At 33.2% G+C, this 19,039-nt stretch overlaps 2 protein-coding genes across 4 annotated transcripts in view; both read left to right on the top strand.

Moving 5' to 3' along the window:
- The window catches only part of LOC115236797 (slit homolog 1 protein-like), a 4,480-nt gene extending 516 nt beyond the window's left edge, over positions 1 to 3,964 (top strand). The window contains exons 2-5 of the mRNA XM_029809487.1: positions 495 to 717; positions 944 to 1,083; positions 1,381 to 1,533; positions 3,699 to 3,964. Coding sequence (XP_029665347.1) covers positions 495 to 717; positions 944 to 1,083; positions 1,381 to 1,533; positions 3,699 to 3,964 — 782 coding nt within the window. The remainder of the gene's footprint in view (positions 1 to 494; positions 718 to 943; positions 1,084 to 1,380; positions 1,534 to 3,698) is intronic.
- A 7,713-nt stretch (positions 3,965 to 11,677) lies between these two features.
- On the top strand, positions 11,678 to 18,086 carry LOC115236784 (troponin C-like). Of its 3 annotated transcripts, XM_029809472.1 has the most exons (7): positions 11,714 to 11,824; positions 11,962 to 11,995; positions 12,152 to 12,295; positions 12,617 to 12,871; positions 15,879 to 16,022; positions 16,113 to 16,364; positions 17,037 to 18,086. In XM_029809472.1, exons 1-7 carry the CDS (start codon positions 11,822 to 11,824, stop codon positions 17,174 to 17,176), a joined length of 972 nt encoding a protein of 323 aa, XP_029665332.1. In that variant the 5' UTR covers positions 11,714 to 11,821; the 3' UTR covers positions 17,177 to 18,086. The 3 variants fall into 3 exon arrangements, with proteins under 3 accessions (XP_029665331.1, XP_029665332.1, XP_029665330.1); XM_029809471.1 differs by lacking the exons at positions 15,879 to 16,022; positions 16,113 to 16,364; positions 17,037 to 18,086 and adding an exon at positions 12,953 to 14,479 and having other exon boundaries at positions 11,678 to 11,824; XM_029809470.1 differs by lacking the exons at positions 11,714 to 11,824; positions 11,962 to 11,995; positions 12,152 to 12,295; positions 12,617 to 12,871 and adding exons at positions 15,271 to 15,402; positions 15,780 to 15,807.
- Positions 18,087 to 19,039: the final 953 nt, after the last annotated feature.

Raw genomic sequence — 19,039 nt, 5'->3', positions numbered from 1 at the left:
TTTTTTTATATTAAAGCCAACATTGAGGCACTCAGACTGTCACGCGAGGCCCGCGTTAAAGTCGACTGCAAATTTAACCTGCCTTTATATCTCTTACCAAGCTCCGGAACTTAGCAAACCACCGCACCGCGCGTTTGCGGCCACGCAGATTCGGAATAAATTACTGTAAGGGACTGGAAAATACGTTCTTTTTACACCTGCCGTGTATAGTCGAGATACGCGGAGATAACCGCATCGCGTGGCCACCGCATACGGGGATCTTAATGAGAATACGGCGCGACTTCGCTCAATCGCTTTAAGACTCGCAGCGTCAAAAGTGTATAATTTCTATTATATAATATATTAAATTGATAAAATCTTTTTACGGAATGAAAAGGATATATATATCCTAAATTATATATGAGAAAGAGCTTCGAAAACAGTCAAATTACAATTTATACAAGTGACCGCAAAGGCAAACAAGAATTAACAAACAATAATTCACTTCCTTGCAGGAACGGGATTGACACAGCTGGATCTTTCCCAAAATTCGCTGAGTAGTGTCCCATCCCATGCGTTGCATGACCTTCACCATCTTCTGATTTTGAATTTGAATCGTAATAAAATCGCAGCCATTCACAACAAGGCTTTCGAAGGTCTCGATACACTTGAAATCCTAACGCTTTACGAAAACAAGATATCTAGTATCGAGCCAGATGCATTCAAAGGACTCGATAAGTAAGTGCTTCTACTTTTTATATTGCAAATTCTAAGAAAATGAAAACAGAATCAAAAAGCTCTTTCTTATTCAACTTTTACGATATAAAAAGAAAAAAGAACACTTAAAGTTATATTTGCTTAGTTAATAGCTAATAAGATAATACGAATTAAAAATAAAGGCCAATATTCCAACCTCTCTTTAATTGTAAGAAAATAAGAATGGTTTTAAATTTCGCGTTTCTAGCCGGAGACTCAAGAGGCTTAATTTAGGCGGAAACGAACTTACGAGAATCCCAACTGAATCTTTAAATTCGTTAGAATTGTTGAAGAAATTAGAACTGCAAGAAAATCGCATAACAAGCATAGAAGAAGGTGATTTCGAAGGTAAAGTGTCGATAATTTATTCTATTTTCCAAAATGTATCTTTTTTTGAAAACCCCTTACGAAACTTATTTCAAAACGTACATAATATCTTAGAAACACATTTTTACAATCAATTCAGCTTTTCTCTGATCCCTTTTTACATAACGATTTCAATTTTGATTAATCAACTTTTTCAATATATTACACACACTCGATCTATACATACAAATAAAATAATTTTAATAGATGCATATATATTACGGGTATTTCATACCATTAATGAAATGGACTCATCGATAAAACGTTTTGCCCTTTCAGGATTGAAAGCACTCGATTCATTAGGATTGGCGCACAATCACCTCCGCGAAGTCCCGGGGCGTGTATTTTCCCATTTGACACAATTAAACTCTTTGGAACTCGACGGAAATCAAATTACCCACGTGGATCCCAATGCATTCATCGGTCTAGAAGGTAACTGTAATTATAACTTAAAATAGTTATTTTATCTATTAAGAGATTTACACACGGATACAATATTTAAAATGTTTAAATTATTGTAATATTAATTGTGTTATTCTTTACAATTTTTTAATTAAATAAAACATTAAAGAATTTAATAGCTCAATATATAATAAAATATTATAAAAAATATATTATCTATTGTAAGCATATATAAAAAATATAAATGACTGACGTCACATTTTATTTATATTTATCGAATAGTTTAAATTGTATACACGACACGTCGAGATAAATCGTTTCAATACTCGATTTCAATACAGTCGCGCGATCTTATGTTTACTTTACCGTGAAATCCTCGCGGTCTTTGTAGATCACGTTCTATTTTATTTATCGTTCCGAACATCGCAACTGCTTAGCATTTAAATTTACCGCATGCCGCGACTGCTCGCCGGCGATTCCTTTTGGATGTGGATGTAAACGAGCAAACGACACTTTACAAACAACCCTTCATCTTGCTACATCCTATAAACACGAATTCGAATATCAAGATAGTATTTCGACAAAGCGATATTCCATGCCAGCGAACAGTATTGACATTTTCGACGATTTAGTCGAGCAACATATTGCTAGCTTTACGATCAATAAGACAAATGATTCAATGATGTATAAACGTTGTTATAAACAAATATAAATTTAATATTAGTTTGAATTAATGTCTTCTACATTTTGATTCGTCAAAATATATTCTATCGTTAAAAATATCGTAATTATCATCACATATTTTTATCTCTCTTAAAATCATTTTAAATAAAAGATTAAAATCATATAATAAATATATGTCATCTACATTAGAAATAGATATATGCACACATTTTGAATTATATATATATATAATCCTTTTTATCCAGTTTTTTAAATATTTCATCAGAAGGTGATAAATTTTTTGTATTTAGATTATGTATTATTTCTCGTTATGATGACGGATCCAATTAGAGCTTTCGATTAAAGTATTTGATTCATACTTGCGTAAATTTTTTTTCAATCGATTATTTATTCGCTGCTACGAGTAGCTTGATTTGTTAACTAACTACAATCCATCTAAAAAAATTCGTTAGAGCGAATAACTCTCGAAGATTATTATTGATGCTTCTCACGTAACGAAGCTATCTACTGCGATATAGATTGCTGCCACATTCGTCCTAATATACATATTTTATATTCTTGCGTGACTGTTTTAATTACATTACTCGTATCATTACACGAGAAAATCAATGAACTCTTCTTTCACAAAGAAGCTGATAAACAAGGAAGTTCAATGAAAAATTTTGGAATGATCAGTCTTATTTTCGCATCCTCAATATCAACGTTCTTTTTAACATATTCTCTCTCGTAATCTTTAATCTTTCGTTCCAGAAAATTTACAATATTTACGATTGGGAGATAATAATTTACATTCGGTACCGAGTGACGCTCTACGACGTTTGCATCGCTTACGCCACCTTGATTTACGGGCAAATAACATCACTGCACTTCCGGAGGACGCTTTCACGGGCTATGGAGATTCCATCACTTTCCTTAATCTGCAGAAAAATATGTAATTTTCTTTTCTTCCATATACTGAGGATTTAGGTCATATTTAAATCAATTGATTATGCATTAGAAATTCATTTCTTATACTTCGATATGATAATCCATAATTTATTAGCATGAATATACTGAGAAGTTTTCTCTAGTGTATACTTAGCATTCTGCATCATTACACTATCTTTTCAGGATTAAAACACTTCCGCCTCTGGTATTCGAGAACCTTAATTCGCTGGAAACATTGAATTTGCAAAACAACAAGCTCTTACATATCTCAGAAGAAGTCACAGAAAGCATCGTTGACACTCTACGCCATATCGATATAACAGGTAACGTATAATATCTCTTTTATTGTCAAGTAAACAGTACGAGTTTTATGTGAGATAGTGTAAAAAAATAATCAATGAAAATAAAATAATATATATTTTATGTATATATAATCGCGGTCATCTAACTTCTTTGAAAATTGTAATCTTAGCGAGATTGCATCTTATCAAATTTATCAGATCGCATTTCGAGCATTAAAAATTTCATTTCGCGCAACTTTACTCATTTTTGTTTCCTTTCCTTTCCATTTCTCGTCCATGCAGATAATCCTCTGACTTGCGACTGCGACCTACGATGGTATTCCATATGGCTCGCAAATCTGCGCGACAAGGACGACGAGATGATGTCAAAGAAGCGAACAATCTGCACGATGCCCACGGAACATAGCGAGTACTCCGTGCAGAATATTCCGCTCGAGAGGATGGGTTGCGTAGGCAAGAATGCCGGTAAATACTCGTCGTCGGCCACCGGATGTAAAATCGTGGACGCGACGATATTGTTGTTCGTTCTCATTGTCGTTCTGGTATAAGTCCGGCGAGAGTGCGCTACTTCGCGATTGCAATACCATCGACTTTTCGTTTCGACGCCGACGAGACGGGATTAACGATTACGTTTAGCATTAACGTTTGCATTAAGCGTCGCTATGATCGCGAATCATGATGAGTTTTTGGTTTCGTTATTCAAGTTCTACAAAGATGAGAGAGAGAGAGATAGAGAGAGAGTTTTCATAACGAGAGACTTTCCTCGCTTATTTCCCTTCTTTCCTTTTCGAGGTAATCGTGACGCGATAGCGGAGACGTGTCACGATTCCGCGATGAATATTTTTGTCGATGTAGAGCCAGCCTTTTGCAGAGAAACTGAAGTGAAACTTTATCATTACACGCGCAATAATTTAAAATACTCATAGTGAGATGTGGCCTGTCATAAAAATGACGTAAGCGAGCTTCGACACGAAAAGTTGACGCATCATCACGATCGACAGAATGGTAGGAGATTTTAATCGTAGTCGGATAAACCAGTTGACGAAGAAAGCTTCGAGAATCCAATACGCGAACGAATTATTACTACGGCTCGGTGTGACGGGAATGATTGATTCCTTCGAAAAACCCTTTTTTTATTTCCCACGAGGGGCACACGAAGACAGACATCCGTCTCGTGTACGGAATGATATATTGGGCGTATATATAAATATATATAGCAAATCGCGCGTTTTGCTTTTTTTTTTTTTTTCAGTATAGCAGACACGCGTCCATGCAACCGCAATCGTGTATGGACATTCATATAACGTGTTGTAATTGCGACAATCGACTTCTCTTGAGAACTGAGTACTTTAAATTCTTTCGGATACTTGTCGGGCGTTTTCGCAATAATTTTTTCCCGGATAATCGAAAGATCCTTCGTCGGTTCGATTCAATTAACGCGCCATATTTATTCTACTATCTGCGAAAATCAGTTTGTCGAAACGTTTGGATTTCAATCGAATCGATACACACTTAAATTTTCTCGGCGTTGTTTCTAAATTACTCGAGAAGCTACAAGATGAATTAATTTAATTTTAATGCTTAAGCATTGTCCAAAGAACAGACCATCAAACCAGACTGATTTATTCGTTATGAAAACTTGATCAAGCCCGCGTAACGATAACAATTTGCGAAACAGTAGCTATATTAAAAAATTAATCGTTAACTTCAGATCGCAATATGTATCACGAGCAATCCCTTTCCAATTGTCGAAATGATAATCACATATGTTGCACGGCTAGACAATTTTAATATAATAATAAGCGGTGCGTAGAAGATATACTTGCTACGAGAGCGGATTTATTTCTGATGATATCATTGTTATTTATAGCACACTCAGATGCTTTACGATCGAATCGCGTCTACCGCAACTGCAAAGTAAATGATAAAATACGCGGCTTTCCTGCTGTTCGATAATTTGTCAGATTTCTATCGAAAACGAATAGATAATACATATTCTCCACAGCAATATGACGTCACTTCATTTCGCAGAGTTCGATAGTAAAGGATCTGAGCGGTTGCTAAGATCGAACGTCGATCGGGTGCGATCGACGAGTGGACCGAAGAATTCTCGTCCGCGAGGAACGCGCGAGATTTCTTCACCGGAACGTTACATATCAGCATCGTTGCCAATTATTTCGTGGTTATCTGTTATTAAGCTCGCGGCGCGAGGCGCAGTATATTCACTAGCGGATACGAGTGGTCGGAAGTCGATCGCCGTTAGGCACGATTTCGCGCCACTCGTCATATACATATCAATACGTTCCTGTTGAACAATAGTCGGTGTTGCAAATAGCCGGCATTCTCTATGATGCTCGCATTCTCCGTATGTCACGATCTTTCCAGAAGCTTTGAAATATTATTTTTTTATTTTTTATCCAAAAATTTTTTCAATTTAAAAATTTACAATTATTTGTGAACGGAGATATAATGCTTTTCATATTCATAATAAATCAGAAAATTAAAAAAAAAAAGTTATTCGAATTTCTTGCTTGAATTGCTTTAATATATAAATAGTTGTTTGATTAAGATGTATTAATTAATGCACATTGATTACAAAATAAAATGTGTGTTAATTAAATATTGTGAGAGAATTAAAAGAAAATAATCGTGAAGAAAATGTATTCGTGTAACGCCCGTCTCTTATCAATTTTTCTCCTGGAATGTCCCTACGCGGCAGTCGCTAACATCTTGAGATCGTCTTGATACTTAATTCGATTCGCAAAGACTCGACCGCACGAAATGAGATAACGACTGTGCTGATGACACGTAATACTCGCAAAGATACTCTAAGCAGGAAAACGACACTTGTCAAAGTGTCGGTAGAGCACAAACGCGGTTATTCAAACGCCTCGTTGCGTCCGCTTTACGACTCGGCTACTTCGCCGTCGCTATACGTGTGCGCTAAAATTGCATCATCTTGTAAAAGGAGGCATCACATGCGACGCACATGTTCGCGAGACGAACAATCACAGGCGCGTAATTCCTGATTTGTATATAAAATATTTATCTCTTCTGTCTTAAAATAATAATTTATGCTTATATAGCGGAAAGAGAGATCGTGACATACGGAAATATAAACTATGCGTGCTTCGCTTCGAAAAATGTTCGGCGGATGCATCCACCAATGCATCCAGCGACGAACGCATTTCTGAGAAGACATATCGAGCAGAAAACCGATTGCATAGAAGAGCGCTGTAGAATTCATAGGAACGTAGTGCTGATCACAGTGCTAATGCGGAAAGTAATATGTGTTTTGCTATTCGATACGTATAATAAGGATAAGATAGAATTAAGCCTAAGGCATTATTATAAGAAAAACTTGCCACATGGCGGGATACTAAGGACACCTGTATGCGTTATATTGGCGTGTCCTGCCGAACTTTTTGAAAGAGAATTTTAGTAGACGTAGAGGAGAATTTTAATTCAATAACAGTTCGCTGCAAATATTTTTTTTCTCATAAATATACTATTTCGTCGATAATTCAATAAAGAGAACTTATATGTAGAAAAATAAAATTTTAAGATTTTACACATATGAAAATTTAAGAAAAAATTATGAACTATTAAATCCGATGACGATAATGTGTGACATGTGACTTTATATTTATCTGATTCGTATATCGCGTGAATTTTACTTGTAATGGTTTTAAGTTTATGTACTGAGGCCATCAACTCTCTGGAAAAAATCGTGTGATTGATACAGTGCGATATCTAATTTGCAAAGATATATTTAAAAAATAGGATCTTCTCTTTCGAACGCGTAGGCAGGAGCGCGTGACGATATCACATACCACGTACACATATCATTTATACGCCCAAATCTACTTGTAAGATAAACTGATTAATTAAGTCGATTTAAGGCTTGACGAAGCTATAACGACTAAAGATCGTATACATATCGTGAACGTACGAGATTTAAGAGAATTTATTTGTTAACATATACATATATACATATATGTACGTTATATATAATATATATATTATTATGCATTATTACGATCATAAAAGATATATATTATATACCTATATCTCTTATATATACATATATACGCACTAGATGTTTTTTCTAAGAAGTTATATTGGTAAAGATATAAAACCGCCGGGCATATACTGACGTTGTAAAATTGATTTACATTTAAATCTATTTAAATAGAAATGCTCCAGCTTTATCATTTTATTCCTATTTCGTTATGTTTTATCGTAAATATTCTAAAATATGGAATATTTTCTTTTTCTCTAAATAAAAAATATTTATGTGATTCTATGTCGCTACATTAAATTTAAATAAGTTAAAATAAAAAATTAAAGATACGCCGAATACGATCCTCTGCAGGCCCTACATTTAGCTTAGGATCCGTACGAGGCATATCTACATCTATTTATTATTCACATCTCCCAATTTTTTTTTTTATTTTTTATAGATTCATGCGGATAATTCACGGGCACATGATTATTTTAAAAGATCTGTGTATAATTATGATTACAAAATAAGATAAAGACGGCAGTGTATGAACGGCAACAAGTTACAAAAAAAAAAGTTGATAGATACGAAAGTAAAACTAGCGAAGTAGCATAATTATATCTGAGTCGGAAGTTTGATATATATACTTTTACTTTTATTGTAACAGTCGATAAACAATGCGTTTGAAATATAATGAGAACATTTTTTTCGAATCATCTTTCTGATATCTTATATTTGAACCGATTATTCCAGCGTTCGATATTTTTTTATCATACACACATATTTTTATTTCTTTTCTATTTCTAAATTTAATTTTTTTGTCACTAAATAATTAGAACAAAGACAACATAATCGTGGCGATACTTTTTCACAGATCCGAACCCGCTTAAATTAAGAAAGATTAATTCGCCGAAAAACTTCCGGCTTGGGCGCGTTAGAATATATCTTTAAGCAACTTTTAGAGCGAAAACGGGAACGTCTAGTTCGCGTGACTCTAATCCTTTCGCTGCTGAATATAACAATAGTATATGCCGTGAATATATGCTGTGAAAATGCTCTAGTAATTATCGTACACGAGAATACTGTATTTGCGTAACGCACATACAATTGTTGAGAGGCAAAAAAGATCACTCAAAATCCAAACAATTCACAAGCATAGACTGTAAAATGACATTCGTCCTATGCGCTTATCAGCAGTCGCAGTATCGAAAGGATTACAGACATCGTTGGACACCGAGCCCGCAGAACCATAACGAGACATATCGCTGAAAGACGGCGCCAGCCCCGTCGGGCGCGCCCTTTATTATTACTAATTATTATAAGCGGATATTTTTGTACAGCGTCTTACAATGTGGTCGGATCGTTGCCGGCACGCCCGACGGACGCACTCGGCCCTTCTATTTACTTCATTTAATAGCGCGCGATACCCTGAAGAGACGCGTAAACGCATATATTGTATACGCGCACATCAGACGATATATATACATATATATGTATATATTTATATATATATATTTATATACATATATGTGTGTATATATGTATGTATATTCATGCGCATGTGTGTGCGTCAACGGGACGTGTAAACGAAATTATCGATGGTCCCACTCAAGACCCACCCGCGCGTAAGAACGATAAACGGAGCTTAACTATTGATCGAAGGATAATATCTTTGTAACCTCGGTGCTCGCTCACACGTCGCTTCTTCGCACGACTCGAGAAACCTCGTATCTGTGTTAACACGTACTCAATACACATGTACACGACATTATACGAACACGCATCACACACGCAAAAACACGATAACACATTATAATCTTACGGAGCATTCCATCCCCCTCTTTCTCACTGTCTTCTATTTAAGAAAAAAAAAAAGAAAAAAAAACGATTGTAATTCTTACATATATAAGAAATAAAGTCCGTGTGTGAAATTAGATATATAAAGAAAGATTAGTTCTCTCTCTTGTCAATCAATGTATGTACACATACATCTTTCGGCATAAATGCTCTTAGACGAAGATACGTATTACTGTCGTATACAACACGTACCTAAACGAACACATGCATACAAGACTAAATCACGCCTAATATTATATCGATGTTACATATATGACACACATACACGAATTCGTCTGTATATGTCTATACATAATGTTACATATATATATATATATATATATTGTCATGATATGATGTAACTATTACGTGATATGTATGTATTATGAAGCATTTCTCCCCTATCGGCCCGCAACTCGGGCATCTACTCAAATTCTAATGTCTACATGTCATTGTTTATTATATCGTTAATGATTATTACGTGTATATGTGAAACTTTCAAATGAATAAAAATGACATAAGCAAACTCTTATTCGTTATCATCTGTATCTTTTCGTCGTTTTATAACAAAATAATTATTTGACAGGTTAACTGCTAGTCGTTATAAATTTAATAATTTAATTTAATTGCGATATTGTTATAAATTTAATACTCGAAGAATCGACATTTCCTAATAATAAAATTGAGAAGATGTGATTGAAGAAGAATATCAACGCATTATGATCAACGCATTAACTAACTGTTACCTGATCAAATTAAACAACGATGCTTTTTCTTCGATAATATATATTATATAATAAACAAAAAAGCCTTATTTATTAAACAATAATATATCTATCTTAAGAAAAGTTCTCCGCTTTTCGTTATTTTCCGAAATTCAAATACTATGTATCCTGCATGATATTAGCCAATGAATTTGTCCAAAAATCTCGATTCGTTCCAAACTTAATTAAATTTGGCTAACATCCCGAACTCACGTAGGTCAATGTCAAATTCTGGGAACACACATAATAAATTACGATAATAGCATTGTGTAATTTTAAAAAGAATCGAGAAAAAAAAATATAAATATAAATACAATAAATGCATCAAAAAGATACGCGATATTGTGAAAATGTCCTGATGTTTTCAAACTCACGGATTGTATAAAATTTGCATATATTAATATCAAATATTATTTTTTGTTCAAATCTGTTTCATATAATTATTGGAAAAAGTTCCTATGTTTTTTAATCTACAAAAAATTTATGTTAGAAATTCCAATTAAAATATTTTCATAATTCTATTATTGAAATAATATAATTGTAATTTGCTTGTTGATATCATAATTAGGCTCAGTGTTTCAAAAATAAAGCTGTAGAATCAAATAAATAAAACAAGAAAGAAAATTATTTTGGAAATTATAGTCAAATGGCTGCATAAACAAATATGACAAAATCGAAATGATCGACGGAAACTTGCGCTTTTAACTATTCTAAACTTAGCAATCTTCAATGAGTCGTTTATTATGGTAATGAAGCGATTCCCCCACCCAAAATTATTTTTAGCCGTTAGGTCAGTAATTCGATTTAACGTCGAAGCTTTATCTGATTGGCTGGTAGAGATTAACATACATATATCGAGGTTAAAGGTAGAGTTGCCAGATGATTTTTTTTCACATACGAGCTATCGGCAATCCACTGCAATCCTCTAAAAGGATGCAATGCCAATAACAAACTGCTATATATACGGTACGCTTTGCAACGTATAACCGCTTTCATGTTCGCGAATAGTTCGCTATGTGCGGGGAAACCGTTCCGCTATAACATGCAATCATCTACGTCATACAAAGATAATATCAAATATGTCACGAGAGAGAGAGAAAATTCTCCCCCAGATTAAATCATCTCTGAATATAAGTTAAATAACACTAGCTATACTATAATGATTATTAAAAAAATGTTAAATTGTTTCTCTTAATGAAAGAGAATAAATATATCTAAATTCGTAATTATTAAATAATTGAGCTCCATCATAAATAAGCAAGAATACACAATTATCGTTTTTGAAAATTTGTTACCAGAGTAATTCTGAGAAAAGATAAGAAATCTCTATCTCTCTGACATTATTTAAATAAATTCATACAAATATAAAATTACGTAGAATCCAAGAAATCATGCAGTGTATCTGGTATTATAAAACTTATTTCTCTAAAGAATGAAAAATTATAACATTTAAATAAATGTAGACATTCTTCGTGTGTATTCATAATAATTTCGTAAGATAATATATTCAATTAGATAAACGTTCACTTGCGTGAGCATGTTAATTGTTTCGCGAAGATACAGCCGTGAAAGCGTCCTAAATAAAAATCTTTTTATAGCGAGTTCGGTTCGATACATGTGATTGGCGATGATCTATTAACATCGATCGTAAGTGTGTATCTGTAGTATCGCTCTACTAATTAATTTACTACAGCTCAGTACAACTCTTTCGTTGGAGCAGTGAGTTAGCGTATCGAAAAGAAACTCTTTAATTATTTTGTAATTAATTTGACAGTTTCACTAGAACAGTAAATTTTAACGATATGGTAATTATCATGTAAACTTATATAAAGTTAATATTTGTTAAATTATAATTACGCAATGTTTTATTATAGTATTTTTTTTCGCGTTGTATTGTTAATAATTTATACTTTTAATTAATAATGTTCGTTTGATATTGCAGGAAGAAATTCAGCTTAGTAAAGATCAATTATCCCGTAAGTGCATTTGTATATTAAAGCAATATTATTTTCGTGATACAAACACTTCGAATATAATGTGATTAATTTAAAGTTACTATTAACAATTGCAATAAGTGTATTTAGACACTCGGCGTGGTATCTAAAAAAATTAAAACAATTTTTTTTTGATAGATTTGAAAATGGCATTTGACGCGTTTGATCCCGAAAAAAAGGGATGTATTGGTACAAACATGGTAGGGACAATTCTGGATATGCTTGGCCATGAAGTGAAGTCGGAGGAACTCTCAGAAATTATATTAGAAGTTGATACATGGGGTAAGTACAATATATCGATAATATGTGTGATAATATGACATAAAAAAGCGGATTAAGAGAGAATATAATTATATTCATCAGCTACGTATTTTAAATCTTCTCTATCATTTTAAACAATAGTGACAAGTTATGACCTATTTATTTCAAATAAAAATATAAGTTTTTTTTGCTTAGAATATAGTGCAGAAATACGTGTAATAGTTCTTGCAAAAAAATTACGAAAAATGTATCTTTTAAATAAATAAGGAATCCAAAAATGCATACATTACAACATATAACAAGAGATTAATCGTAAATCTCATATTGAATATTTATTTCTAGGAACCGGGGAATTAAAATTCGAGGAGTTTTGTCAGGTAGCGTCGCGCTTCCTTGAAGAGGATACTGACGCTGAGGCAGTACAACAAGAATTACGAGAAGCATTCCGATTATACGATAAAGAAGGTGACGGTTATATCACAACCGATGTGTTCAGAGATATCCTTCACGAACTGGACGACGCGCTATCTCCGGAGGAACTTGATATGATTATAGACGAAGTAGACGCTGACGGATCTGGCACAGTCGATTTCGATGGTGAGAGATCTTGTGTGGCGCACAGGTGCTAGTCTATTTCATCTTTGCAAATCTGACTATAACCCGGCGTTTATGTTGCAGAATTCATGGAGGTCATGACAGGATAAATTATGATTTTGGCACCGCGCGGATACATCGTGTCTATCGCCCACATATCGGACAACGAGCGTGCCTGTGCAAACAGAGAAGCCAAAAACTCCTCGAAATTGTATGTGACGCTGACGGAATATAAAGTCATGCGTTTATCACATAAAAAAATCCCGCCGTAAAATTTACGTTTTTTTTTTCTTGGATAAAATACGTGATTCGAAAGTTCCAATAGTGGATGTAATCGAAGATAAATTAAAAAATTTCTTAATAAAATAATACGCATGGAATGTAGCCATGTCAAACATAAATTGGAGAAAGATTTTGATATTCTTTTAAATTAATAATTAAATATAATAATGATAAGATTTATGCATATCGAAATTCATAATTATTAGTTTTAAAAAATCATAATTGAATAATATATTTTGCTTGCGTGATGTGTCACATGCCGAATAAAATTAGCAAATCGTTTATGTTATAAAATTATATATAAAACAAAACAGAAAGATCGCAAACAAGTGAGATTTATTTAATAATAAATTCCAATCAAACAAACTTCAATGTATGAAAATCATTAATTAATTATTTTCTTTTTTTAAAGTTTCAAAAACATAAACATGCAATTTTAATAAAAACTTGATATTTACTTTTTCTTTATTTTACTATAATAAAATTCATTGATAATTAAAAACACAATAGAATAAGATTATATTTTATTTTATTATAAAAAAAAATTTTGATAATATTTGTGAATCGCACTTTAAAACTTATTGATGTTTTATACAGGTGATTATACAGGAGAATGTATAAAGAAATGGATCTCATTTTTTTATATGCTATTTCAATGACTAAAAAAATAATAACATGTGCTTTGCAATTTTCCGTAATTTCTCATTATATTATAATAATAGCTGTAATCAATACAAGATGTTGCACCTGAAAATACATACTCGCGTGTTGGCAACTATAGTGGCACGTGCTTTGCACACATCAACTGTAGCATTACACACTCGAATCTGTAACAGCAGTGTAATCTATTGTGAACTTTTGTCGAAAGAGTAGCGTGCTCCAAGGAGCTCGACAATGCACGCGATGGCAAACGGCTGTATTCCGGAGTGAACGATAAAATCGCCTAAATATAATAGCAGCCACCGGGCTTTATGAGCTTATAATTAGGAACCTAAGAATAAGACCTGTGCACGATTATTGCATAGAGTCGTCTTGGGTCAGTCTCACCCATGAATTCTCTCCGGCGGTGAGCCAATATTGTCTATTGTTGCATCCATGCAACCGGTCACACATCGTGTCGCTCGTAAATTTCTGCGTTTTGAAACGTAGCAAAATTTCACAATGAACCGGTTGTAAGATGTCAGATATGGCGATGCGAGTTCTAATCATAAAATGTTTCCGCGATGGCCTGGTTAGAAAATGCGGCACAATTTTATTGCGATTCAAAGACATTTTAAGGGGACAATGGAAGTTGCCACGCTAACATAATCCGTATGCTACTGTATTCTTTAATATAATAAAAACATAATTTAAAAAAAGCTAATCCTCATCATAGTAAGTAAATAATTATTTATAGATATTTTTCTATAGAATTGTATAAATATTTTATCAATTATTTTAATCTAATATTTTTCTTCTATTATAATGCACTATAAAATGAATTATATATTACATATATCGTATCATACGATTTTTTTGTCAATTGTGTAGATTTGTAGATTTACAAATTTAAAATCCTTATTGTGGAATATAAAAAAATAACTTTATACATCTCATTTAAATAAAAAATTGTTCCAGATGTGAAAAAATTTAATATAATAGAATCATTTAGTATAACCAGATATGTCGTATCTGCAATATAACATTCAAATGAAATATAGCTTTCAATGCTCTTACATTATAATATACGTGTAGTACATTGTATATCTGACAACGTCATATACATAAGATTATTCTTTTCATTAATAAATGCATGGTTTCGTTATAAATAAATAAAATAAACTTTTATATAATTAATGTAGCTGGACGTAATACGTTTCACACATCACAGTTAATTATTCGCATCAAGACGGATTGCGTGCAATATGCTCGCATTAATTATTCCAATGTGAGAACGTCAGAATGTTTGGCCGTTTTGACAAATCGAATGTACAACTGCTAGTGGCATGGATAATTTTCGAAATTAAATGCGTTGCCATGAGTTCTGCAGAATTAGGTAAAATGCATCTATGGAAATAGAGTGGGGAGAGCGTCCTCGATGAATTTGAAAACCGCTAGACTCGGCATGTGTAGATATTACCTGGTCAATCACGTGCCAGAATATCATCGTTATGACCACTTAAAACAGAAGTCTACGGCCAGAATCTCATGCATACCCGGTTAAACCGTCGACGCCAACGTACCACGAGCAGCGTATAGTTAAAATCATTATGGCAAGTCATATAATTTTGATTAAAAATTATTCGTCAGATTGTCATATTTTTCCGCGACGAGAAGTGTAAAAATTAGATATACGAATAAAATTCATATAATAGCATTTAATACAATTATATAAATAATACAAATATAAAATATAATACAAATATAAAATTAAATTGAAAAAAAAACGATAATTCAACGACAAAGTTTAAATATTCATCCTAGATATAACAGAAAACTATTCAACAGACATAACAAAGATTTAAAAAAAGATTGGTTAATACTCTTGTAAATTTATTGTAAATGGATTATATCATTAGTGTGATATTTAATAATAATATTTGACGTTTTGGATAGTTACGGATAGTAATTATATCTTTCACCATTCCAGGAAGATTTAAATAAGGACCAATTAGTTTGTAAGTAAATTTCTTTTTATCATGATAGAAAAAAATGCAGGCCAATATTTAACTATCTTTTTTTTAAATAGTGTTGAAGAAAGCCTTCGACGCTTTCGACCATGAAAAGAAGGGTAGCATCGGCAGCAACATGGTGGGCACGATATTGACCATGTTAGGTCATGAACTCAGTGAAAACACGCTACAGGAAATCATTAGCGAGATAGACGAGGATGGTAAGCAAAATTACGTGGATCTATGTTCGCGCGATTATGTTCTTCACGTGCTTGACGTTTTTATATTGTATATATTTCTTGTATCGACAGGCTCCGGTGAACTCGAGTTCGAGGAGTTCTGTACATTGGCTGCTAGATTCTTGGTGGAAGAGGACACGGAAGCGATGCAACAAGAATTACGCGAAGCATTCCGGTTGTACGACAAAGAGGGCAATGGCTATATAACCACCGACGTGTTCCGCGATATTCTTCACGAACTCGACGACAAGCTATCACCGGAAGAACTCGACCTGATGATCGAGGAGATTGATGCTGATGGATCGGGAACGCTTGATTTTGACGGTATCTTTTAAACTGTCGATACATTCTCTCATTTCATTTCGCTTTTCATATTATTTATTAACTCTAAATAAGCCAATCTAATATGAGTTTTTGTACAAAATAGCCATGCAACTGAGAAATTAATATTTAAATTAATTTTTAAAATTAATTATTTTACAACTCAGTATTTTGAAAACTAAGAAAAAATATATTTCGGATTTAATAGTATGTATGTGTACCTTTTTAATTTTGTGACATAGTAAAAAATACTACTATAATATTAAATTATAAAAAAAGTTTTTACTAGATTTGATATTATGCTCAAGAAATATACCCATATCAAAATGTCATTAAAAATGTAAAACACGTGCCAGGGAATCTATTTAAAATAATACGTTGTGCACAAGAGCTGCAACTAACAACTGTAATTTGCAAGATAAGATAACATGTGACATGCTTTGAAAGCCAAGTAGTTCATTTAAAATCTGCTCAAGTTACGAAGTCTCGAGCCAAGGAAATTCGTTTCGCGCACGTCAACGTCAGGGAAGCTTAACATAACCGACACTAATAGCAAAGTCGATCGAACATTCAATAAGTCCCTCGCCTTGGGTGGTACGCCAAGTTTACAGCCCACGAAAAACATGAGGCGCCGGTTGATTACACTAACGCCCACTGCATTTCGCTCTGTTTCAGAATTCATGGAAGTCAGGCCGAGATTATTCGCACACAATTGGCAACGATCGTCAAAAAAAGAAAGAGAGAGGGCGTTTCTTCTTTGTCTCACACAGCACACACGCTTTTACAAACTAAACTACGGACGAACGGAAAATTGAACATTCACGGTGATATGTGGTATCGTTGGCTGATGATTAGCGGCTTTCATCATGCAAGATGAAGATTACATTTCCAAATGCTTTTGATCAACGTCAAAAGCAAGATATAAATAAAATCATCTCAATAAATCGGAACAGCCCCATCACGTTCACGCGGATAAAATAGCGGTGCAAATTTCTTCGTCACGGCAAAATGAGTACACGCGCAAAACTCCGATGCAGTTATCTCTAATCGCTGATCGCGAGGTAAGCTATAATTTCCTACTGTACGAGTATCACCGGGAATTCGTTCCGAGAGTCTACGCGTGAAATTATTGGGTTTCGGTAATTACTATATAAATCGTAAATTATTAAGTTTCATGCGCCTGCGTAACTACTGCGTGTTCTTTTTACGCGCTGCGCCTGAACGATATTATCCCGTCCGCGAAGTAACACATCATGTACAAGTACATTAAGGCGCGTTATTCTCTTCATAATTCAATCAATTAATCAATTGCGTCATTACGATAAATCTTTTAATTTTTCAATAAAGAGAAAATCAACAAATTGTAACCATTTCTTTACTACTTCAATTTTTTGAAACTTAGTTATAAAGCGAGGTACGATATGTAATCATAATACAGTAATTAAATTCAAAAATTATTCTAATGCTATTAGATATAATCACTTAGCAATTTCAGCAATTCAGAGCATGCTTCTAATTAATTAAAAACGTGAAAATGTTATTATCATCATTTGCAAGATAAAGACCGCTTTCCATATTATGTATGCGACTGTTCTGTGAAATAAATGTATTTTTCTACTAAAAAAAAAATTTCCTATTAAAAAATCCTATCTTACAATATCTCATGTTATATAGACAATTAATGAATAATGTGAATGAAATAAACATCTCAATACCATGTAATATTTTATGAAATATCTTAACAATACGCTTTATTCATCCACCCATCTGTTCCTGCATTACAATCTGTGGTTATCTATAAATAAACATTTAAAAATCAAACGCACGATAAATTATATTCTTAAAAGAACGTATATATAGATATGTATTTTCTCCAATTACTTCTGTTGATTCGTTTTTATATTGCGCGTAATTGCATAAATACGAAATTTATCAAATTAAATATGCAAGCTATCTCGTAATCTTTCTTTTTAGAAATGCAGCAAAAAAAAATTTAGTTATAAATAACCACATAATATACATATATTATGCGTATATATAAGCATATTTTTTATAGAAGAAAAATATATTTTATATTGGAATCCTCTAATACACACATATACATCTGTGTGTGTGTAATGTGTGTATGAATGGATCAGAAAACTGCATGTTACATAATATAAAATAATGACGAATAAGAATAGATTCACATAAATAGAACAAATGTTCGCAGCCATTCACACCGATTACTAGCGCTATCCGACTAGTAGCATTTCCGTTCTGAAATTGAACCACATAATAAGTATAGCAATAAACATAGTGGCGCGTGCAACCATGTACTGTGAGATACCTTACCAAATCAGGTATCTTTGAAATAATCCGTCACGGAATTATTCTCGCAATTCTCACGTCATCACGGACTAACCTGTTTCGTGAAGCTCGACAATCTCGAGTTGTGCATAGAACATAGAATCTTGCTTACAGCACAATTATTTGTTGCAGTTAATAAAAACAGAAATGTCGTAACTTCATCTCTTGACGATCCAATCCGCTTCAAAAAGAGACAGAAAGCGGGTAGTAATATAATATTTCGATATATCAAATTAATGCCATATAATAATTGCGACGAAAATAAATTGCAATAACCGTTTGAGATTCTATTATTGAAAATTGATATACAATAAATAGGACATTTCTTG

This window comes from Formica exsecta, unplaced genomic scaffold (genome assembly GCF_003651465.1).
Source record: "Formica exsecta isolate Colony F162 unplaced genomic scaffold, ASM365146v1 scaffold26, whole genome shotgun sequence".
Lineage (NCBI taxonomy): Eukaryota > Metazoa > Arthropoda > Insecta > Hymenoptera > Formicidae > Formica > Formica exsecta.
The sequence above is the reverse complement of the archived record's forward strand: the minus strand, read 5'-3'. Positions and strand labels throughout refer to the sequence as shown.